Genomic DNA, 24,743 nt, shown 5'->3' on the forward strand with positions numbered 1-24,743 from the left:
GTTTACTTGTACTCATTTGTATGTGTATATTTAAGTTCCACACAATTTTATCACATATGTAGGTTTCAGTAATCACCACTATAGTTGACACTGAACAATTCCATCACAAGGGTCCTTCCTGTTTTCCTTGCATAACATAACCTCACCTCCCCTGGGCTCCCTAATCCTTGGCAACCACTAATATGATCTATATTTCTAAATTTTTTTTAAATGTCATGAAAAAAAAAAAACAAAAAACCAATGCTGTTGAGTCAATTTCGACGCATAGTGACTCTATAGGACAGAGTAGAACTGCCTCATAGAGTTTCCAAGGAGCGCCTGGTGGATTCAAACTGCCGACCCTTTGGTTAACAGCCGTAGCACTTAACCACTACGCCACCAGGGTTTCCAAATGTCATATAAATAGAATCATACAGTAGGTAATATTTTAAGATTGGGCTTTTTACACTCAACATAGTTCCCAAGAGATTCACCCAAATCGGTGGTGTATCAATAGTTTATTCCTTTTTATGAGCAGTATTTGTGTCTCTTTTTGCTAAGTAGTACTTCATGGTATGTACATGTCACAGGTTTTGTAACCATCCACCTATTGAAGGACATCTGGGGGCTGGTTCCGGTTTTTAGCTGTTACAAATAAAGTTGCTATAAACATTAATGTACATTATATGAATCTAACTTTTCATTTCAATGCAATGACTGTCCAAGAGTACAGTTGTGGGATCATACATTACTTGCACGTTCAGTTTTATAAGCAACTGTCAAACTGTTTTCTAGAGTGACTGACTCATTTCACATTCCCACCAGCAGTATGACTGATCCAATTTCTCTGCCTTCCTACCAGCTTCAGTGCTGTCACCTTTTTAGTCATTCTGATGGGTGTGTAGTGCTATCTCATTGTAGTTTTAATCTGTATTTACCTGATGGCTAATGATGTAGAACATCGTTTCATGTGTTTACTGGCCATCTGTATATTCTCTTCGGCGAAACGTCTGCTCATTTCTTTTACCCATTTTCTAATTGGACTGTGTTTTACTGTTGAGTTTTGAGAGATCTTTGTATATTCTACACTTAAGTCCTTCGTCAGATAGATGGTTTGCAAATGTTTTCTGCCAGTATGTAGCTTGCTTTTTAATCATCTTAACGTGAGCTTTTACAGAACAAAAGTTTTTACTTTTGATGAGGTCCAACTTATTTTTTCTCTTAGGGATTCTGTTTTTGGCATCAAGTCTAAGAACTCTTTGCCCTACCCAACATCTGGAAGATTTTCTCTCCTCCCCCTTTATAGTTTAACTTTTTACACTTAAGTTCATAATTCATTTTGAGGGAATTTTTGTACACGATATGAGGCTTGCTTTCCACTTACTTTGTTTAATGTTTCGATTCAAATGCCTAATTCATTTGCATTCTTTCGTGTGTGTATTAGTATTTTAAGCCTACAAATTTTCCTTTGAGTACTGCATTAGCTATATCCCACAACTTCTGATATATATTATTTTAAAAATCATTGTGTTCTAGAAATTCTCAACTTTCAAATTTTATTATCTCTTGGACCAAGCGTTCTTTAACATAGTTGTTTATTTTTATTTCCAGGTGATAGGAGATTTTTGTTTCTGTGTTATTAACTCTTAGTTTCATGGCATTTGATCAGAAAATATAGATTTTGTGAGGGTTTTCTTATAGGTTAACATCTGGTCACTTTTAATGAATATTTCATGGGCACTTGAAAAGGTGTATTCTCTTTACCAGGTATAGAATATAAAATTAGGATTCTTTCAAAATTGTTTTATTTAAAAAAAAACAAATAAGTTGCTGTCGAGCTGATTCTGACACACGGCAACCCCATGTGCTGCAGAGTAGAACTGCGTTCCACAGGGTTTTCAAGGTTTGTGGTCTTTTGGAAGGAGATCTCCAGGTCTCCTTTCTGGGGCACCTGTAGGTGGGTTCAAACCATCAACCTTTTGGTTCGTAGTTAAGCACTTAACTGTTTGAGTCACCCAGGACTCCTGTGTTTTATTAATAAATATCAATTATATATGCCTTTTCTTTAAATGGGGATTTCCAAGTTCTTACATACTTATTTCCTTTTACTTTACATAACAATTTTGGGAGCTGATTTGGTTAAGACCAACAGATGGCTTTTCCAACATAGGGTCTTGTATTGTGGTTCATAAGAATTGAGTAAGAAATGGTATAAAACTTCCTATACTTATCTTAGAAAATCTCTTTGCCCAATTTCTCTTTTTAACTTGGAGAAAATGAAGTGTGACTGAATGATGAGGAAGGACTTCAAAGTATTTTCCATTAATCATAGGTAGGGTACCTTTGCTAACCAGACAACTCACCTTTGTATATATACTGGTACTCATTCAAACATGTGAAGGACAGTAAGATAAAACAGGGCTGGAGAAAGAAAAGTTCCTTAATAAAAGGAGTCAGTGTGGTTAAAGATGGAGACATAGGTCATATGTTTTAATTATGGGTTTTTTCTCCAATGTACATTTTTATATGCATATACAAGTTAAAAACAACAACACAGGGCTCCTTGAAAAACAATGGCTGATTCCAGGGCTAGAGAAAGATGGGTAAAAAATGAGCCTGGAACATCTTGTTATGCCAGAGAATACAGAAGTACTAAACAAACAAAAAATGATGACGGTGTGTCAAGAGGCACGAGCTGACTTGAAGGGTCTCCCACTGGACAAATCTGGGATAATTTCAGCACTAAAATAATTAAGCACAGTAATGAATTGTAAACCATTGAAAAAATAGTAATTCATGAGTCCATACCAAGGACGAACAGATGGATGGATAGATAACGGATGGGGGAGAAGCAAGGGCTTTTGCTTACAGTAGAATGTCAAGTGCCAACTGGTAGAGGTGGAAAATCACCACTTCACAGCAATCATAGTAAAGTCTGGATCACTTAAACATCATCAGTGGATGCTACATCTCAGAAAAAGTTTTGATGAGGAGCAGGATAACTGTATGATTTTTGAGTGTATCCCTCTACTGCAAACCCTGGTGGTGTAGTGGTTAAGTGCTACAGCTGCTAACCAAAGGGTAGGCAGTTTGAATCCACCAGGCACTCCTTGGAAACTATATGGGGCAGTTCTACTCTGTTCTATAGGGTCGCTATGAATCGGAATCAACTCAATAGCACTGGGTTTGGTTTTAGGTTTATCCTTCTACTGCTTAGCTGCAAGGGGTATAAGTGGTAATTAGATAATGGAGAAACTGGACAACACCTTGACCAGATGACCTAAAATAAACAATTAAAAAAAAAAAAAAAAGACCAACGAGGGACAGGTAGACATCTTGTGTCTCTAGATATGATACCCTGAGAAAGGCACAAAATCACTTGCCAAAAATGCATAACCTGAATCTATTCAAGAAGAAACATTAGAAAACCCAAATGAGAAACATTCTGTTACAATAAGGGGGAAGGGGAACTGTATTCTTCAAAAATGTCAATGTCATAAAACATAAAGAAAGGCTATAGAAATATTACAGATTAAAGGAGGCTAAAGAGTCATGACAACTAAATACAATTCCTGACCCTAGACATAGTATCTTACACTGGAAGAGAAAAAAAAAAAAAAAAAAAAACACTAAAAAGGACATTATTGCATCAATTGACAAAACTGAAATACAGATGATAGATTATTCTATTGCATTGACTATTCATTATTAATTGATCAAATTATTGAAGTCAAAAACTGTACTGTAGTTGTGTAAAAGAATAACCCTGTTCTTAGGAAATACACACCGAAGAATTTAAGGATAAAGAGCCGTGATGAATGTAACTTAGCCTAAGATGGTTTAGTAAAGAAAGTGCATGTGTGTGGACAGAAAGAGAAAGAAAGAGAGAAGACAAAGATGGAGACAGAGCTAACAAATAACAATAAGGGTAAAGTGTTAACAACAGATAAATCTAGGTAAAGGGTACTATTTTTATATTTCAAACTTTTCTGTAAGTTCAAAATTATTTCCAAATAAAAAGTTAACAATTTTCTTTAAATGATCATTTGTAGGGCCCACTACTTCCTTTTACCTTTCCAGTCTTACACCACCACCTTTTTCTGATCTCCAGATCTAGGGTCCTACAGTTTTCATTAAAAAATTCTGCGTTCTAGATTTAGACCACGAACTTGCATTCAGAGATATTCATTTAATCCATTAAGTAGGTGAACCTCAGTAGCAAGTCATGCACATGATTAATGCACACGGCTTTGCCTTCTGATGACTTAAGCTCAGAGCTGGAGTTACACATTTGAAAATGGTCTTAGAGGTTATAGTTTAACCTTCCTGCCAAATTTTAAAAATGAAAAAGGCAAAATCCCCAAAATTACCAAGGCCCAGGAAAAGTTAGCTGAGGTCACACATCTGGTTTGTGACAGAGTAAGGACTAAAACACTGTTTTCCCAAATATCTCTTCAAGGCTTCCCTTCCTCCACTCCTTTGGTAATTAAATCACAATGCCTCGTTTTGTTATTATTATTATTTTTTTAAGAATAATTCTCTTCTCACATAATTACCTGCCATATACCAATACTGGCTGAAGGTTCTGAGAATGGACGTTTGAAGACCCTGCACATTTTTAAGGCGTCTGAATTTATTTCAGTGAAGTTATTCAACACAGCGAAGGCAGCTGCTAATGGGTAGACACAGGAGAAAAGGCTCACATAACCAAATTGCAGGAATAACTCCAAATAATCATCAAAGGTGCCCTGAAAAATGAACCACAAGAAGAAAAAAGGCATTGTTTAAATGTCACATAATAAGAACCTTTTGAAATACTATGCAAAGCACTTGCCTCTAACCGTTCAACAAATATCAGAGTTTCTCCCAATTCTTTTTTCTTAAAACTACAAAGAATTTACTTAACTTCAAAGGTAAATTTATAATTAAGTACCTGAAATCAAGAATGAAAAATGATTTAGCTGCTTATTTCACTGTACCAAATCTATGAATTATTGTACTTTTAAGGTAAACTACAGCAAAGCTAAAGACGTTTGTTATGGAAGTAAACAGAAATGATACAGCATCATTATATGATACTCCCCATTCATGAGCACCCCAGAATCTCAATACTGGCCCTTCATTAAAAAGCTGATGGTGGTGACATCAGTGAAAATGGTCGAGTAAGAACCTCCAACAATTCACCCCTCCATAATAGCAATGAAAACAAATGACAAAAGCTGTCCTAATCAACTTTTTCAGTCTTCTGGAAATTAAACAAAACTTGAAGCAACCCAGGAAGCATTCAGTCAAGAAAAACAACTAAATCTTAGTAAGAACGGTGAGTTTTGCTTCCATCCTTACAGCAGTCTTAAAAATAACAACACATATTCCCAGTACCAGAGAGAGTAGAGTAGTACTAACGATCTTTCAATGCCTCATCCCAAATAGGAATCATTATCTGACCTGTTTGGTGGCTTTTTGGAAGACCCCACTGGAAAGGCTTGCCTTTATTCAACCTCACTGGAACTCTCCAAGTACTAAAGGCTTCCACAAGGGAAGGCGTCTGAATTTATTCCGGTGAATAGGGGCTTTGAAATATAGGGGCTTTGAAAAGCTCTGATATATTCCTGGGAAACTAGAAAACCAGGTATATGGGTAGGGCTGTGCACCGGCTCAGGAAAGACCTGAGAAGGCACTAAAACCTCACTTCTGACTGACCTTGAGGTTTTGTGCAAGCAGGAAATCAAGGTTAAGGCAGAGCTGAAAAGTGCCTGGTAGAGTTTTAAAGGTGTGCCCCAAAATGCACATAGAGCCCCTCTACAAAGAAAGAAAGACTTATTGGCTCCAGGCATTTAAGGAAATCCATGTCCAATCATTTGATGACCACTAAGCTAACTGAGTAAAGACTCCAGTGGCCATACACAACAAAGATATAAATTTGGGGGAATTAGTTCAGAAAAGTCACTAAACAAACAGCAACTATAACAAGTAGTAACAACGAGAAATCCTGTGGAGGAAGAAATGTGATTTCCAGAATTGACACACTATATTACTGAATATACACAGTTTTCAACAAAAAATTATGAGACAGGCAAACAAAAAAAAAGTAGACCCATATACAGGAAGAAAAAAAGTCAATAGAAATTGTCCCCAAAGGAGCCCAGACATTTAACTTACTAGAAAAAGACTTTAAAAGCTGTTATTTTAAATGAGTTCAAACATCTAAAGAAGACCATGACTAAAGAACCAAAGGAAAGCATGAGAAGGAAGTCCCGCCAAATTAAGAATATAAAGAGATATAAACTATGAGATGAAAGATTCACTAAAGAGGATCACCATCAGATTTGAGCAGGCAGAAGAAAGACACAGACAACTTGAAGATAGGTCATTTAAAATTATCCAGTCTGAGGAACAAAAAGAAAAAAGAATGAGTAAAAATGTACTGAACCTCAGAGACTCATGTGACATCATCAAGCACACCAACATATGCATAATGGGAGTTCCAGGAAGAGAGAAGACAAAAAAAGGGGTAGAAACAATACCTTAAGAAAGAATGGCTCAAAAAATCACAAATTTGATAAAAAACATGAGTTCACACATCTAAAAAGTTTAATGAACTTAGGATAAGCTCAAAGATGCCCACTCCTAGATACACTGTAGTCAAGCTGCTGCAAGACAAAGACAATGAGAATTTTGAAAGCAGCAAGACAGAAGCAAGCAACTCATTACATACAGTAGATCCTCAATAAGATTAAAAGGGGGTTGCTCATCAGAAACCATGGAGGTCAGAGACAGTGGGATGGCATATTCAAATTGTTAAAGGAAAAAAAAAAAAAAACACTATCAACCAAGAATTCTATATCCAGCAGAAATATTCTTCCAAAATGAAGGAGAAATTAATATATTCACACACACACAAAAAGGACTCTGTCGCTAGCAGACTTGCCCTGCAGGGAACAGTAAAGGCAATCCTTCAGGCTGAAATAACAGGGTACTACTACACAGTAACTGAAACCCACAGGAGGAACTACAGAGTACTGGTAAAATTAAGGGAACCCTGGTGCCTAGTGGTTAAGTGCTACAGCTGCTAACCAAAAAGGTGGGCAGTTCGAATTCACCAGGTGCTCTTTGGAAACTCTATGAGGCAGTTCTATCCAGTCTTATAGGGTCACTATAAGTCAGAATCAACTCAACACTAAAGGGTTTGGTTTTTTGGTAAAGTTAACTACATAGGTAAATATAAAAGAAGAATGTATAATGAAATAATTATAAATATAAGTTGATGGGCACACAATATACAAAAATGTAATTTGTGAAAATAACAGCCTAAGCAGGGGTGGGGCTATATAGGAGCCAAAATTTTATACACTACTGAAATTAAGTTGGTATTAATCTAAATTAGAGTGTTACAAATTAAAATGCTAAAGGTAATTCCAAGGACACTACTAAGAAAATTAAAAACACATAGCAAAAGACACAACAACAGAAATTAAAATAACAGAATTTAAATAAAATAACAAATTAAAATAGTACGCTAAAAACATACAAACTCATTGCTGCCAAGTTGATGCCAACTCATGCTGGCATCATGAGTTACACAGTAGAACTGATTCATAGGGTTTTCTTGGCTGTAATCTTTATGAAAGCAAATCACCAGGCCTTTCTTCCACAGTGCCTCTGGGTAGGTTTGAACCACAAACCTTTAGGTTAGTAGTCAAGCATAAATTATTTTTACCACCCAGGGACCTTATATAGTACACTAGAGCATATCCATGTATTTAATACAAAAGAAGGCAGTATTGGAGGAACTGAGGGGAAAAAAGAATAAGACATATGGAAAACAAATGGCAAAATGTTATACATAAAGCCTACCTTCTCAGTAACAACATTAAATGTCAAATTCTCCAATTAAAACGAAGAGATTGGCAGAGTGGGTAAAATAACAACAACAACAAATTCATCCAGCTACATGCAGTCTACAAGAGACACACTTTAGATTCAAAGATACAAACATGTTGAATGCAAAGAATGGAAAAAGACATACCATAAAAGCAATAACCAAAAGAGAGCTGAAGTGGCTACACTATTATTAGACAAAACAGATTTTAATGCAAAAATTGTTACTGAAGACAAAGGACATTTTATAGTGATAAAAGGATCAATTCACCAAGAAGACATAACAACTATAAATGTATATACACCTAACAGAGCCCCAAAATACATGAAGGAAAATGCTAAATGCCAGGATCTCTGTCAGAAACAGAGATTTTGTGAGAAATAACAAGAGAACTCCGCCCCCAGTGACTAAGAAAAAAAAAAATCATTAGCTAATAGCACAAAAACCCTAAATATTAGCCCACTTGACACAACAATGTATATGAAAAATATTGATAGGTAGAGCTAATCATTTAAATGCAAGAATGGCGTTTCATTAGGAAACTTAATGATGTAAATGAAACACTAAATAATTAATGAGATAGACAATATAATATCAACAGAGGCAAAAAAGAAAATTTAACATTCCTTCACAATAAAAACTGTCAGCAAACAAGGAAAACAGCATTTTTAAACTGATAAAAGGCCATCTACCAGAAACCTAGAACAAACATAACACCTAACAGGGAGAAGACAAAAATCAGGAAGAAGACAAAGATTGCTGTTATAATCACTTCCATTCAAACTGTACTGAACATATTAGGGAGCGCAACAGACAATAAGGAGTGTAAAAACTAAAGGAAGAAAGAAGACCACCATTTATCAGAATGGTGCTGATAATCTAAGATATGAGAGAGAAATTAGCACATTTGTTCCTTTACTTCACATCAGAGAGATGGTGCTGTATAACAGAACGAATTGGAAAAGCGAAGTCTTGAATCTTGCTCCTAATTTATTCACGAAATGATTAAAAATATTGAGCTTTAGTCACCTATTTTTAACATGAAAGCACAGTGCCTGCCTTACCTTCCTTTGTAAATATATCATCAGATGTAAGGAGGTGACAGAAGAGGTGACATCTAAGATTTGGGGAGTGCCACCTTATTAGCATACAGCTCTTGAATGAAGTAAAGCTGCTTGGAGGAAGGCCACATTGTTTGGATTATTGTATACCATTTGCTGAGGTAGGAGAAATGGAGGGGCAACAGGTCTAGAAGAGCCTGTAAATTTGGTTTGGGGGCTCTTTAGGGGATGATGTTATCTGCCTTAACAATTTCCGAGAAAAAGACGAGATTTTGAGCAGATTCTAGTTGACCGTAAGAAGAGAAGTGGGAAAGTAAAGACAACAATCTAAAAAAAAAAAATCAAACCCACTGCCGTCGAGTCAATTCCAACTCATAGCGACCCTACAGGACAGGGTAGAACTGCCCCATAGAGTTTCAAAGGAGCGCCTGGAGGATTCAAACTGCCGACCTCTTGGTTAACAGCCGCAGCACTTAACCACTACGCCACCAGGGTTTCCAAAGACAACGATATGGAGAATTATTTCAAGAAACTGTGAGGGACAGGAAGCAAACAGGACACAAACAGCATAGGATGTGTGGGGTTTGCTTAGTTTAAAATGCGAGAGGTGCTGATGGTTGCTGCTGGTAGAAGGGGGAAGCGGGAGGTATAAGAGCACCAGGTGATGGATGGCTGATGAAGTAAGGCCTCCAAAAATAAGGCAAGGAATGGAATAAAGAACATGGGGCACATGGCGGCATCCTGCCCAACATCCAGGAACCACCACCACAGTCAAATGCAGGTAATGCTCACAAGGGATGAAGTCTAAGTGAGGGTAACCTAAAAATCTGGAAAAAGCCATTGAAAACCAAAGACTCTTTTCAAAGCCATCTGAAGTTTTTCAGCAGACGTTGTGGACAACTACCAATGAGCCTCTTTGGTTTAGTTCTTAAAGGCTACCTCCTCCTATCTCTGTGACTTATTGTTCTTTCTTTACAATGGGGAAAACAAGATGTAGAAATAAATTCATTGGCATGGAAATATAATAATTATAGGTTGTGCATAAAAAAATTAAAAACAAAACTCAAAAGTATTTTCGTGGAATGTAAAAATATGTATGTCAAAATGGAAAGAGTCTGGAAAGCTCTAAAACAAAATATTAGCAATTTGGGTGGCATGATTGAGGGTGATTTTCATTTTCTTTATGCATATTTATCTAACTTTTTTGTTTATGCTTTCATAAGTTCTCTATAAAACTCATTGCTCTTGAGTTGATTTCAACTCATAGCGACCCTATAGGGCAGAGTAGAAGTGCCCCATAGGGTTTCCAAGGAGCAGCTGGAGGATTACAACAACCAACCTTTTGGTTAGCAGCTGAGCTCTTAACCTTCACACCACCAGGGCTCCTAAGTTTTCTACAGTAAGTATACATTAATGAAATAATTTTTTAAATGTCTAAAAATACAAGTTGGAAACCCTAAGGAACTGAAAGACTGGGCTGGAAGAAAAAGAATATGTGCATGTCACAAGCAACAGGGAGAAGACCAGGGTATGCAGCTCTGGCAGAAGCTGCTTTTATTTCTTGTTTTACCCTAGTGCAACATAACCACACGTGACAAAGAGAAAACCAGAAGCTAGGGTTGCCACACAGGAGGGAGAAGACAACAGGATTCCCACTCATCCCATTTTAGGGTCATGTTTTAACAAGGTACAAAAATGAGAAGACTTAAGGAACTTGGAACAGCTGTTCTGCTGGGAAGCATTCCCGCCTTTGGTTCTCATGCCTGTATCTGTGGTAGGTAGACTTCAAAGATGGGCCCCACAAGTCTCACCCTGGTGTCCCTGCTCTGCCCATGTAAATAAGTGGGGGCAACAACCTGTGGGCTCGGAAGAGGATCCCAAGCTCAGAGGAGATTGAAGCAACGGTAGACACCGTGATTTCACTCTGGTGAGACCCTGAGTAGAGGCTCCCGGTAGCCTGAACCCAGACTCATGACCCACTAAAACTGTGATGTAATACATTTTTGTTTTAAGTGGAAAAAAAAAACATGGGAGAAAGACTGGTGGTTCAGTTTCTGTAAGAGAATGAAGAAAAATAAATATGGTCAAAAATATCATTCCCCGGCACAAGCAAGGAAAGGATTCGGACATAATGTGAATTAGACTGAGTTTTTAACCCACAGTAAGCTACCACTCAACTAATTCAGGCAAAGCGGCGCCACAGCGTGCTCATGTGCTCTGTTTCTTATTCTTTGTGTTCATGTGTATATGCGTGTGTGTTTTCTCTGATGCTTTTTGTATAAACATAATAACGTTCCTGGCCATGATGTTCTGTAAGTTAATACTCTGAATCATCTTTTCCCCCAAACACTGACAGAAAATGTTAGTGCATGTATGTACATTTTAATCAAAAGACATATCACCACTCAAAAACAAGAAAAATAAATGGAACAAAACGCAAGATGGTAAGCAGGCGCACAGCCAGGCTCCAAGTCCACGGGCTGGCAGATGTAGCTAGTATCTGTATCATGTGGGCAGGGGAAGCAAATGCGTCCCAGTCTCCCAAAGTGTAAACAGAACCAGGATTACTGAGCAAAACCAGAGGCTGGAACGGTAGTCCCCACCCTTGAAAGGCGGCTGTAAAGAAGCCACATCTGCTTCCCAGGAACTCCTGCTTTGTCAACAGCATTCTACCTACTGGTGCTGTGACTGGATGTACAAATCCTCCAACGTAACCACAGGAAGGGAACTCTAGGCTACAAAGACCTGGTCCTGGACTAGGGACTTGGAGGCCCAGTGGGGGCAATTGCAAAAAACAAGGCAGGGAGAAATGAGCAGAGAGAGAGAACGAACTCCTACTTCAGATGAACATGTGACTTGAAGGTAAGCATATGAGAAAAAGAAACTATTAAAGTCAGCCAGGAAACTCAATAAGCAGGAGACAAATTCATCCAAGATGCAAAACAAGACTACGAGGGTTTAACAATCGTGTACCCTCACTGAATGAACCACTGAAGGATGTATTCTATTAAAAAGAATAACATACCAAGAAGGAAGGATGTAAGATGCAATGCTCTGAAGAAGATGTGACCCTACAGCACCTTCCAAAATACAGAAATAGTGAACATAGCTGGAGCTCAATAAAAGTGTGTTGAATACATGATTAGATTTTTATAAGCTAGATGTTTCAAATATTGTAAGTGACCAAGCCCCTAATGGTCTGTTTGCAGTTCCTAAAAATAACGCTAAAATTATTTGTCTTAAAGGAACTGTTTCATATTTACAATAGCATTAAGTCATATAAGCCAGAAATTAATCTTCAGATTGGCATTCCATTTTTTAGTGATGGCCCTCAATCTACTGCTTGAGCAACCTGTTTTATACAACTCTGAATTGTGGTGAGTGAGCAATGCTGCTGCTTCTCCATGGGCCATCTCTCCCTTGCTTTGTCATCTCTTGAGCAACTATTCTCACTACCCTCTCCGCAGAGCGATCACATAATTCACCACACGTGCCATGTGGGGTTGTTAGGTGTAACTGCAGATTCCAGACAGCAGTATTTCAATGCACGAGTTTATCTTTTTAAGTTTAAAATGACTTATGATAAGAAAATTGGCTGGAAAGCACTGATAAGATAGTCAGGTCTCGGACAATGAGTATACATGCACTCATTAGTCATAACTATTACTGAATTTCAGTAAATGTTTAATCCACCAATAATCAAACTTACCAAATAGGTCCCCATTTCTTTTTCCAGGATGACTTGCTCACATAATGTCACATCGATGTCTGCCTTTAAAGCCTGCACCTTCCTCTTCACCTGTACGCCATGCTTCTTTTGAAGCCAGTAAGGAAGAAGAGATTCTACAATTTGGTTAAGGATCTGTGAGGTAATCAGAAGAGTCGCCAAGCTCTAAAGAAAAGTATATAAGTAATATTTAGAAATGTAGCTTAATAAAATCATAGCATGCATACAATTATTGCAATAAATAGAATGAAATCTTAAATAGCGTACTATAATATTATTAACACTAATAGCTGAAACACTAGGTATTAGAATGGTGTTTAAGGTTACATCAAAAATTCTCTCTCACACACACACACACACATAAATGGTTCAATTAATGAATATATTTTTGCTATTAGACTTGCTTTTACAAGGCTTGAGATAAACTATATAATTGACTTTATTGCCCTATATGATTAATGTTGCGAGTTGACTAGCTTCAATGAACTTCTTTGCATTTGTCTGAGAAGCACAGTGTAATTGCTAATGTTTTTATGTTTTGTTTTAGAATTTTTCCTAGAAGTAGACAAGATATAAAATATTTTATTTGGAAAAATAATGATGTGAAGACAATTTTAAAAAAACCCAGTGCCATTACCTGAATATAGGAAACCACCTCCCAAACCTAAAAAATCGATACTTTTCTGTTATTCACACTCACCTGACGCAAAAGCTTCATATCCCTCAGGACAAAGGCAATGTAGAAGAGTGAGGCAAAACAATTTAGAAAGTCGAACTGCCAAAAAAAGATAACAACATTTAATATTGCTTTGTAGTATTTTATTATAAATATAGCATTTAAACATGTAATGGGGGATTTCTAGATGGTGTGGGCTAATTTCTCCCTGCTCTCCCCACAAAGTACAACTATAAACTCTGAAAATAATGCAAGAGAAGACTAAAAGGTGGTAAGAGGAAAAGCAAACTGGTTTGCAACCCCAGGAATGAAGAAACAACACAACATCAGGGCATCTTACTGTCTCCCCCATGCAACAGAAGAAGGAGACCAAGGCTCAGCATTTTCCAACCTTCAACCTAGCAATGCAAGTAGGCTCATTCCTCCCCCAGATCAAACACGAGTCCCACTAACACCACCAGGCAAGCCCAGAAGAACCAGCAAGATGGACAGATTGGGAGCCCGACCAACAATAGGCAACTGGGAAAAGTGCTCTCCTTCTCTGCCGGGCCTTCTAATCCCCTGTCCCATCAAGAGATACTGAAATGGCCAGGCAGGACTGGCAAGAAGGACCCTGCCAAAATAAGTGGCTGAGCCCAGCAAGCCTCTTTGTGCCCATGGACCTGTGGCTCCCCTCCCCCACCAGGAGTCAGTGGGGCAGGTAGGTGGCACTCGCAAGGGGAGGCCCGCAACAAAGGGCTCAATCCAAGAAGCTTCTTTGCACTCATGGGTCTAAGACTCACTCCCTTAATGAGATACACCAGGGTAGCTGGGTGGCACTAGCAAGAAAAGACCCACCTATACCGATTAGCTCAGCCTGAGAGCATCTTTGTTACCATGGGCCTGAGACTCCCTCATCCTACCCCAGATACACAGTGGGTGCCAGGAAGCACCAGTAGGGGGAATCCAGCCACAAGTGCATGGTCATGGAACCCTCTTTGTCACTGTGTGCTAGAGACTTCCCTCTTCTGCCAAGAGACATTTAGAAGCCCAGCCCTGGGAAATTCCTTCTTCCCTAAGGCAGCTCCAGCAGGGACCGCTGGAGACACCAGCAGCACCAGTAAACCAAGCAGACAACAACAACAAAAAAAAAAACATAAAGGCTCTGAAAATTAAACTGTCATCACAACCGCAGCTTACAAAATATGTCAGAATGTGCATGCTAAACCCAAACAGGCTGAGTGTCTGCTAAATTAAAGATTTAAATAAGACCCAGTCTCCTAGCATAACAGACAAAATGTCCAGTGTACAGTCTAAAGAACCAAGAAAATCACAATTTGAATGAGAAAAGACAATCAACTGATGCCAAAACTGAGATCAAACAGAGGTTGGAATTATCTGACAAGAATTTTAAAGCAGTCATCATAAGCTTCAATAATCAATTGTAAATTCTCTTGAAACAAATGGAGAAATAGAAAATCTCAGCAAAGAACTAAAAGACATAAAGAAGAACCAAATGGAAATTAAAGAACTCAAAAATACAGTAACAACTTGTTGAATAGGCTCAATAGTAAAGTGGCAATAAAAGAGGGCAGAATCAATGAACGTGAGGATAGATGAATTGAATGTACCCAACTTGAACAAAGGAAAGAAAATAGATTTTAAAAATTGAACAGGACCTCAGGGACCAGTTGGACAATAACAAAAGATCCAACATTCATACCATCAGATTCCCAAAAGAAGATAAGAAAAAGTAGGGCTTAAAGAGTATTGGAAGAAATGGCTGAAAAATTCCCCAAATTAATGAAAGACACAAATCTAGAGATTCAAGAAGCTGAGCAAATGCTAAACAGGGTAAACTCAAAGAACTCCATGCCAAGACACATCATAATTAAACTTCTGAAAACTAAAGACAATCTTGAAAGTGGCAGAAGAAAAAATGACATATTACCAATAGGGGAAGTCCCTGGGTGGTGCAAACGGTTAATGTCCTTGGCTGCCAACTGAAAGGCTAGTGGCTCACCCAGCGGTGCCTTTGAAGGAAGGCCTGGTGATCGACTCTGAAAAATCCAGTATTGAAAACCCCAGGGAGGGCAGTTACACTCTGTCACACATGGCGTTGCCATGAATCAAAATTAATTCCACGGCCACTGGTTACCAACAGAAGAACACTATAGCCATGTGCCACTTAACGTCCAGGATACATTATGTGAAATAGGACATTATGTGATTTGGACGTTGTGTGAACACCACATTATATACAGGCAATCTCTGGGTTATGAATGTCTGACTTATGCATAACCCATAGTTACAAACCAACCCCCATAAATCCTATTATAATAAAACCTTATGGGAGGCCACTGCTGATTGTCCTCATCGCCGCTGCTGCTACTTGAGCTGCTGGTAGAGGCCAGAGGAACCGGCAGCGGTGATGGCTGAGAGGGTGGTGGCTGAGAGGGCAGTGGCAGGAGCAAAGCAAGAGGAAGCAAATGAGGACGGAGAGAAGAGCACCCAGCTCCGCCTGCTGTTCCATCCACCTAAGGAGCAGAAGCAGCCCAGGCCCCATAGCCCCTGCCGCCTGCCTGACCACCAGACAAAGCCCAAGAGCCCAAGCCCAGAGCCATGTCCTTGTCCACTGGTAGTGGCCCCCAGCCCAGCTAAAGCCCCAGCCCATCTTCACCCACACTGTGCCCACCAGTGCTGCAAGAGTCTTGGTTTGGGGTCTTTAAAACCATTAGGAAGAAATAATAAACAAAAGAAGAGCTGCTTTCCCTTAAATAAACAAAAGAATCTTATGGGACCACAGACATTTATGTGGTTAGATGTTGCCCAAATGGACACTATGCAGCACATGACTGTAATTTGAATGACAGCATATTTCTCATATGAAACCATGGAAGCCAGAAGGAAGTGGCACTTATTTTTAAGTGCTGAAATGAAAGTACTTACAACCACAGCTCTGTAATTTTATCTGGTGAAAATATCCTTAAGGAATAAAGAAGATACATAAACATGCTCCGATGAAGGCAAACTAGCAGATTACCCTTAAATATTGACTAAAGGAAGTTCTTCAAACGAAAAGGAAATATGAAAGGAAGAACTTTGGTGCATCACGAAAGAAGAGAGAACACTCAAAAAACTAGAAATATGGATACATAAAATAGACTATTCTTTTCCTCATGAGTTTTTTTCAAAAAACTCAAATCTTATTTGATGATTGGAATAAAAATTATAACACCATCTGATACTCATGACAATGATATTTAAAAGTGGGGGAAATAGAGGGACGGTGCAGAAAAGAGTAAACTGAGGAGGCCAGAGACTGCTATCCTCAGAAAGGCCTGCTTGCAAAGTTGGCCCTTGGCTGGCATCTGGGAACTTGATTTCAGGATTGTTCCCACCATTCTCTAACTGATGATAGTGGCTCACAATGTGGTTTATGCTGAATGCCTGCTTTCCTCCTGGGAGTCTGAATTCTTGGGATGTGCCAGGCAGAGAGTGCCTGTGTGACCAGCCTACAATAAAAACCTTGGGCACTGAGTCTCTAATGAGCTTCCCTGATAGACAATATTTTACACTTGTCACAATTCAATGCTGGAAAAGTTAAGCTCATCCTGTGTGACTCCACTGGGAGAGGACTCTTGAAAGCCGGACTCCTCCCTATGGCCTTTGTTGATTTTGTTTTGTAACCTTTCACTGCAACAAATGATAGTCATGTGACTATATGCTTAGTCCTGTGAACTTAATGTTTAGCCTTGAACGTTTGGTTAATGTAGCCTAGTGGTCTGATGAGATGGACAGTATACTATATTAGCAACTGACTGGATTCATTTTGTTTTGGCAGATTTGAAGGGGCTATAGAAAGTAAATGTCATTCAAAGGGAACAGAGGTAAGGAAGGAAGGAGACAGCAAGCTTGATATTTAGGGATCTGAGTTTTCAAATTTAAGTGAATTTTTTTAAACATTCTTAGATGCATTACATTCTTTTTAATTGAAAATTTTATGGGATAATTGTAGATTCACATGCAGTTTTAAGAATCACCAAACCAGAGGGTGATTTTAGGGAACCCCCAAATTCAGAGATTTATACAGAAGTAAAGTTTCCCCAGTTCACTCAAAGTGGTAAAATGCTGATACCAGTAGACTATAACAAGTGACTTATGTATATAGTAATACCCACAGCCACCGATATGAAAACTCTACAAGGAAATACACTCAAAAACACTACACATAAATCAAGATGGAATCCTTAAAAATGGTCAAAAAAGGCAAGATGAGAACAACAAATGAACAAGAACCAGAGGAAGCAAACAGAAAACAAAAAACAAAATGACAAATTTAAGCAATGACATATTAATGATCTAAATGCAACGATCAAAGACATTTCAGAGTGGATTAAAAAAAACATGGCACAACCATATGCTATTTACTCATTCCAAATTCAAAAAGATAGGTAGTTTGAAAGTAAAATAATATAAAAAGATATACCAAGAAAACATTAACTGAAAAAAAAAACGAAATGGCTGTATATTATTATCTGATTAAGTCAAGCTCAGGGCAGGGCAAATTACTAGAGACAAAAAGGGCATTACATAGTATTAAAAGGATCAATCCATCAAGAAGACAGAATGATCCTAAATTTGTATGCAACAAGCTACAGATCCTCAAAATACATGAGACAAAAAAAAAATGACAGAGTTGAAATGAGAAAGAGACAAATCCATAAATATATTTGAGGACTTTTACAACCCCTTCTCAGCAACTGACAGGCTATGCGACAGAATTTTTTACAACTGCATGTGAATCTACAATTATCTCATTAAATTTTCAATTAAAAAGAATGTAATGCATTTAAGAATGTTAAAAAAAAAAATTGACTTAAATTTGAAAACTCAATCCTAAGTATCAAGCTTGCTGTCTCCTTCCTTCCTCACCTGTTCCCTCTAAATGACATTTACTTTCCATACAGTCCATTCAAATCTGACAAAATGATCCAGTCAGTTGCTAATATACCAACCACCTCATCAGACCACTAGACTACACTAACCAAATGTTCAACGCTTGAGGGGCAGAAGGGAAATTTCCCAAACGGACTTTCACGCACACAGAAAAAGTACAATGACATCTCCCAAAGCAGGACAGGCACACTCCTGGCATCACAATTTGAAACATTTCCAATTTTAAATGATTTTTTTAATCATTTAAATGACATTTTAAAAGATTTTTAATAGTCTAAGCATATTAACCATTTAGGCATTTTACTTATAATGCAGTCGAAGACATTATATATAGTTATTCCAAAAGTACAATTGAAAAACATTGCCAAAAAGCTTTCACTGTTACAATTCATAATTGCAAAGTATCAATACCTAAGATGTGCAGCCATAATTAAATGATGTCACTAACTCTGCAGGGGTCTAAATTAAGTACCTATTTATCATCCCCATAATTCATGGTTCGCACTCTAAGCACTAATACAGCAGCTTGTTTTTCTTTAGAGATTACACGTACTAAATAAGATGCATCACAAGAGAAGAGTTATATTGATGAACAATACATAAATGAGCAAGTGATTTAACAAAAACTACATATCGGAGCAAATGTGAGGTGACGCCTTTCCAAAAATTACCAGATATTTTAGATTTAACCCAATTATAAGTTCTTTCACTAAGATTCTCTGAGGAAACTTGAAAAGTCACAGCAACTTAAAGTGAGAAACTTTTCTTGTTTAAGGTTTCTGAGTAAATCTGAGTATTAATCTCACTTCCCGATAAACAGATTTTTAATCTCCTTTTTCAGAAAATCTAGGGCCCCTAAAGCTTCCAACTTGATAGAGTCAGTAGAGTAAACTAATCCCAAACCCAGAGGTGAGGAATTAATTTAGAAGGTAGTACAACACCCTACCCAAACAGAGGTTTAAACAAAACTTTCCAATGGTGTTTTACTAAAACTATACCAAAACAAGAGTTGCAAAGAAATAAGAAATAACCTAATCAGAGACACTGGTCGTAGTGGGTTGAATGGCGGGCAAAAAGATATGTCAGCATCCTAATCCTTGGAACCTGTGAATGTTGCCTTACTTGGAAAAGGGCCTTGAGATGAGAAGATCATCCTGGATTATCGGGTTGGCCCTAAATCCAATGACAATTGTCCTTATAAGAGAAAGTCTGGGGGAAGTGTGAACCAGACAGAAGGGGAGAAGACACAGAGATGAGAAGGAGGTAATATGACCACAAAGGCAGCAACTAGAGGTTTGTGCCCACAAATCAAATAATGTCAGTAGCCACCAGAAGCCAGAAGAGGCAAAGAAAGGAATCTCCCCTAAAGCCTCCAGAGAGAGTACGGTGCTGATGACACCTTGATTTTGAACTTCTGGATTCCAGAAACATGAGAGAATTAATTTCTGTTTTTTTAAGCCACCAAGTTTGTGGTAACCTCTATGGCAGCCACAAGAAACTACATACACCAGTTCTTAAATATAAATTGTCTACCTCTCCTAGCTTCTCATTTCTTACATGGCATTCTCTCAGTCCCCCAAGCTTCGAAGCCCTAGAACCATGTGTGCCTCCCGCAACCACCTCCTCACATCAGATCAGTACCCAAGTTCTGGTGATTCCCTTCCATCTGTGTTTTCCTCCCCAGGTTATAGATTACTTCACACTGAATTATGGATACAGTGTCCTGACTGACCTTCTTGCTTCTCAGCTCATCCTTTCTTCCAAAATTAGATTAATATTTCTTACTAAATATTTCTTATTTCTTCAAGTAGTTCCCCTGCTCAAGAACCTGTGCTACCCTCTGTACTGATGGGTTCCCTGTCTGCCTCCAGCCCCCATGCTAGGTACTTCCTGCTTGGCAGCATCACTTTCTGAGTCAGAAGACTGCTCCATGTACATGTGTGAGCACTTAATTAATGAAGAAATGGGAAGCTTGAGAGCAGTAGGATCAATACAGGCAGATGGTGGGAATGCTGGGCGGGGGAGGGGGTGTGTGCAAAGTTAGAGTATGAGGTTGAGAATGAAAAGCCTGGGAAGGCTAAGAAACGCTATCCCCATAAGATTAAAAAGGAAGGCAGAGACCTAAAAAACACGATGCAGGAAGAACAGATTTTAACTTATCTATCGTTTTACACGGCTGTCATCTGATACTGCATCTGGCATTGTCAGAGAATAAAGTCTGACAAGTAATTAAATTCTCCAAGACAAATGGGAAGAACACGTTCGGAGTTTCTCAAGCTGAAAGAACTAAAGAAAAATTCAAGCCTTGAGTTGCAATAGTGAAGGACTCCATGGGGAAAATATTAAACAATGCAGGAGGCATCAAAAGAAGATGGAAGGAATACACAGAGTCATTATACCAAAAAGAATTAGTCGATGTTCAACCATTTCGAGAGGTGGCATATGATCAGGAACCGATGGTAGGGAAGGAAGAAGTCGAAGCTGCTCTGAAGGCACTGGCGAAAAACAAGGCTTCAGGAATTGATGGAATATCAATTGAGATGTTTCAACAAACAGATACAGCGCTGGAGGTGCTCACTCATCTATGCCAAGAAATATGGAAGACAGCTTCCTGGCCAACTGACTGGAAGAGATCCATATTTATGCCTATTCCCAAGAAAGATGATCCAACTAAATGTGGAAATTATAGAACAATATCATTAATATCACACGCAAAGTTTTGCTGAAGATCATTCAAAAATGGCTGCAGCAGTATATCGACAGGGAACTGCCAGAAATTCAGGCCAGTTTCAGAAGAGGACGTGGAGCCAGGGAGATCATTGCTGATGTCAGATGGATCCTGGCTGAAAGCAGAGAATACCAGAAGGATGTTTACCTGTGTTTTATTGACTATGCAAAGGCATTCGACTGTGTGGATCATAACAAACTATGGATAACACTGCAAAGAATGGGAATTCCAGAACACTTAATTGTGCTCATGAGGAACCTTTACATAGATCAAGAGGCAGTTGTTCGGACAGAACAAGGGGACACTGATTGGTTTAAAGTCTGGAAAGGTGTGCATCAGGGTTGTATTCTTTCACCATACCTATTTAATCTGTATGCTGAACAAATAATATGAGAAGCTGGACTACATGAAGAAGAACGGGGCATCAAGATTGGAGGAAGACTCGTTAAGAACCTGCATTATGCAGATGACACAACCTTGCTTGCTGAAAGTGAAGAGGACTTGAAGCACTTACTAATGAAGGTCAAAGACCACAGCCTTCAGTATGGACTGCATCTCAACATAAAGAAAACAAAAATCCTCACAACTGGACCAATGAGCAACATCATGATAAATGGAGAAAAGATCAAAGTTGTCAAGGATTTCATTTTACTTGGCTCCACAATCAACAGCCATGGAAGCAGCAGTCAAGAAATCAAAAGATGCATTACATTGGGTAAATCTGCTGCAGAGGACCTCTTGAAAGTGTTGAAGAGCAAAGATGTCACCCTGAAGACTAAGGTGCACCTGCCCCAAGCCATGGTATTTTCAATCACATCATATGCACGTGATAAGCTGGTCAATGAATAAGGAAGACCGAAGAAGAGTTGATGGGTTTGAATTGTGGTGTTGGTGAAAAATATTGAATATACCATGGACTGCAAAGAGAACGAACAAGCCTGTCTTGGAAGAAAAGCGGCTAGAATGCTCCTTAGAGGCAAGAATGGTGAGGCTGGGTCTTACATACTTTGGACATATTGTCAGGAGGGATCAGTTCCTGGAGAAGGACATCATGCTTGGCAGAGTACAGGGTCAGCAGAAAAGAAGAAGACCCTCAATGAGGTGGATTGACACAGTGGCTGCAACAATGAGCTCAAGCATAATAATGATTGTAAGGATGGCTCAGGACTGGGCAGTGTTTCATCCTCTTGTACATAGGGTCGCTATGAGTTGGAACTGACTCGACGGCACCTAACAACAACAAGAACAACAACATGCACAAAAGCTCCACATTACAATCATTTTGAATGAACTTTTTAATGTATCGTATGCTCCCCTGCCTCCCTACACAGAGAACGTAGACGATACCTTCCTTGCTGATGTAGCACTAACATTTTGAACATTAATGATTTCACAGTGCTAGGATGAGGCCCAGAGCCTTTTTAAGTATGTACGGCTATTTACCCCTTTTCTAAATTGTCTCAATTGCTAAAAGCATTGAATTCTGATTGCCTGTTTATAAAGGTTTTCTATTCCTCACCTATGACCTGCCTCTATAAGTTGACCTACTTCCAATAAAAATTTTTTTTAAAAAAGATGTCACTTCAACGACTAAGGTGCACCTGACCCAAGCCACAGCGTTTGCAATCACCTCATACGCATGTAAAAAGCTGGGCAATGAATAAGGAAGACTGAAGAAGAATTGATGCCTTTGAATTATAGTGTTGGCAAAGAATACTGAATATACCACGGACTGCCAAAAGAACAAACAAATCTGTCTTGGAAGAAGTACAACCAGAGTGTTCCTTAGAAGTGAGGATGGAGAGGCTTCGTCTCACATATCTTGGACATGTTATCAGGAGGGATCAGTCTCTGGAGAAAGACATCGTGTTTGTAATGTAGAAGGCCAACAAAAAAGAGGAAGACCCTCAAAGAGATGGACTGACACAGTGGCCGCAACAGCAACGCTCAAGCATAACAATTGTGAGGATGGTGCAGGACCAAGCACTGTTTCGTTCTGATGTGCATACGGTTGCTATGAGTTGGAACCAACTCGACAGCACCTGACAACAACAATATTCAATAACTTAAACACCCTCCTATTGGGTGGTTTCTGACCTTTTAAGGAGTGAAAAACCAGACAAATAAGTTTCTTAGAATAATTTGTAAGCTAGAATAAAGATTCCTCCTAAGTGAGGGCCTGGAGTCCTCTCTCGGAGTAAGGTACATGGATTATGTTAAATCAATTTCAGCTGAGAGTTCATCTCTTGCTTCTCAGTTATGTTCCAGATGGCCAAGGTAACCTCCCGATAAATGAAGTGCTCTTGGCTACTTAGTAGCCGTGTTATTATTTGTAATAACGGTGGAAAGCGAAATACTGTGTGAGCTTCTACCCAAACAGCAGACAAGTAACACGATGCCTTTTCTCCATCTCCCCCTTACCCATCACGACATGCTGAGGACCTCTTGGGCCTCAGAAACGTATTTGACAAAAAAAAAAAATTTTTTTTTTTTTTAATTTTTCCATCACTAAACCAATTATTGGTAATTAGAAGGGTTGTTAAATAGTGAAAGATTCAAAACAGTCTAATAGTAATTTTTATATATGGACTTCTTACATTACATGTACATCTGTAACCTTTGAATATATGTATACACACACGTATTTATTAATCATTCCTTGCCTACTCTCACAAAATATATTAAAACTATCTGCAATCTTAAATTAGAAGCAAGTCTATATCCCTAAGTATTAAATAGTATGCTCTAGTTTCATAATTAAAAATTGATTTGTATATAAAAAATTCTACTCACCACTAAAACTTTCAGAATTAGATGATTCTGGTAGGCAGATTCCAATCGGTGATTCTCTAAAATATTAAGGAGGAGAGGTGATTTCTCTCAGATGAAAAAGCAATATGCAATATGTGAGCACCGTCACCTGGTAAAGTGGGACACTGTGCTGAGACCAGAGTCTCAGTCAGTGAGTGCGTTACCATCAAGAACATCAAACAAAAAAGGAAGGAAGGAAGTTCAGGGCACATTTTTTTAAGGTACTGCAATAGCACTGTGGTCTGAAACTGTTTTTCAAATATTACTGCTACAGAAGAAAGCCGGGGATATTTGGCAAATGATCCCATGATCCTATGCACAGCCACCCAAAAAAAGACCCTGTATAAGTGGTAATGGTGAAAACTGACTAGCAATCTCTAATGAGAAGGGGAGTAAATGGTTTTCTGTACATGTGTCTTACCACCAGGATTAACTTAAAGGGAAACTCAAATTTCCATCCTTATCTAGGAAAGGGAGACACTATGCAGACCTCAAGACAGCAAGGCAAAGGGCAGAAAGAAGATAGTAAAGAGAAGTGTGACCTGGCACAGAGGGGCAGTGAATTTAAATCCCAACTCAGTTACTCTGCCACTGTCTGACGCTGGGCAAGTTACTTCTTGATACTTTGCTTTCTCACCTACAAAACAGGACTGACAGGACCCTCCTCCCGGGGTTGTCATAAGGATTAGAAATAACGTAAGACCTTAGCCCACTATCAGCAGAAGGAAAGCACTCAAAAAATGGTAGCTGTTGTTGTTACATGACTAATAAAAATAATTTTAAACACTTCTATGGCCCATGAAGTTAAGGCCTAGACTTCATTCTAAGGAAGAATATGGCATATTTGTTTGTTCGAATGAATACATAAAAAGTGAATGGCCTATCAAAACTATTTTGAAACTATAGCCAAGTTCATTTTTTACCATAGATACATGCCACCTTCA

The 24,743-nt window shown here is 38.6% G+C and overlaps 1 protein-coding gene across 3 annotated transcripts in view; it reads right to left on the reverse strand.

Moving 5' to 3' along the window:
* The window catches only part of ANO10 (anoctamin 10), a 230,588-nt gene that overhangs the window by 156,249 nt on the left and 49,596 nt on the right, over positions 1-24,743 (reverse strand). For all 3 annotated transcript variants that reach the window (XM_049863252.1, XM_049863253.1, XM_049863250.1), the window contains exons 7-10: positions 23,782-23,837; positions 13,347-13,421; positions 12,629-12,811; positions 4,536-4,727 (exon numbers count right to left, since the gene is read on the reverse strand). In XM_049863252.1, coding sequence (XP_049719209.1) covers positions 4,536-4,727; positions 12,629-12,811; positions 13,347-13,421; positions 23,782-23,837 — 506 coding nt within the window. The remainder of the gene's footprint in view (positions 1-4,535; positions 4,728-12,628; positions 12,812-13,346; positions 13,422-23,781; positions 23,838-24,743) is intronic.

Source organism: Elephas maximus, chromosome 20 (genome assembly GCF_024166365.1).
Source record: "Elephas maximus indicus isolate mEleMax1 chromosome 20, mEleMax1 primary haplotype, whole genome shotgun sequence".
Taxonomy (NCBI): domain Eukaryota; kingdom Metazoa; phylum Chordata; class Mammalia; order Proboscidea; family Elephantidae; genus Elephas; species Elephas maximus.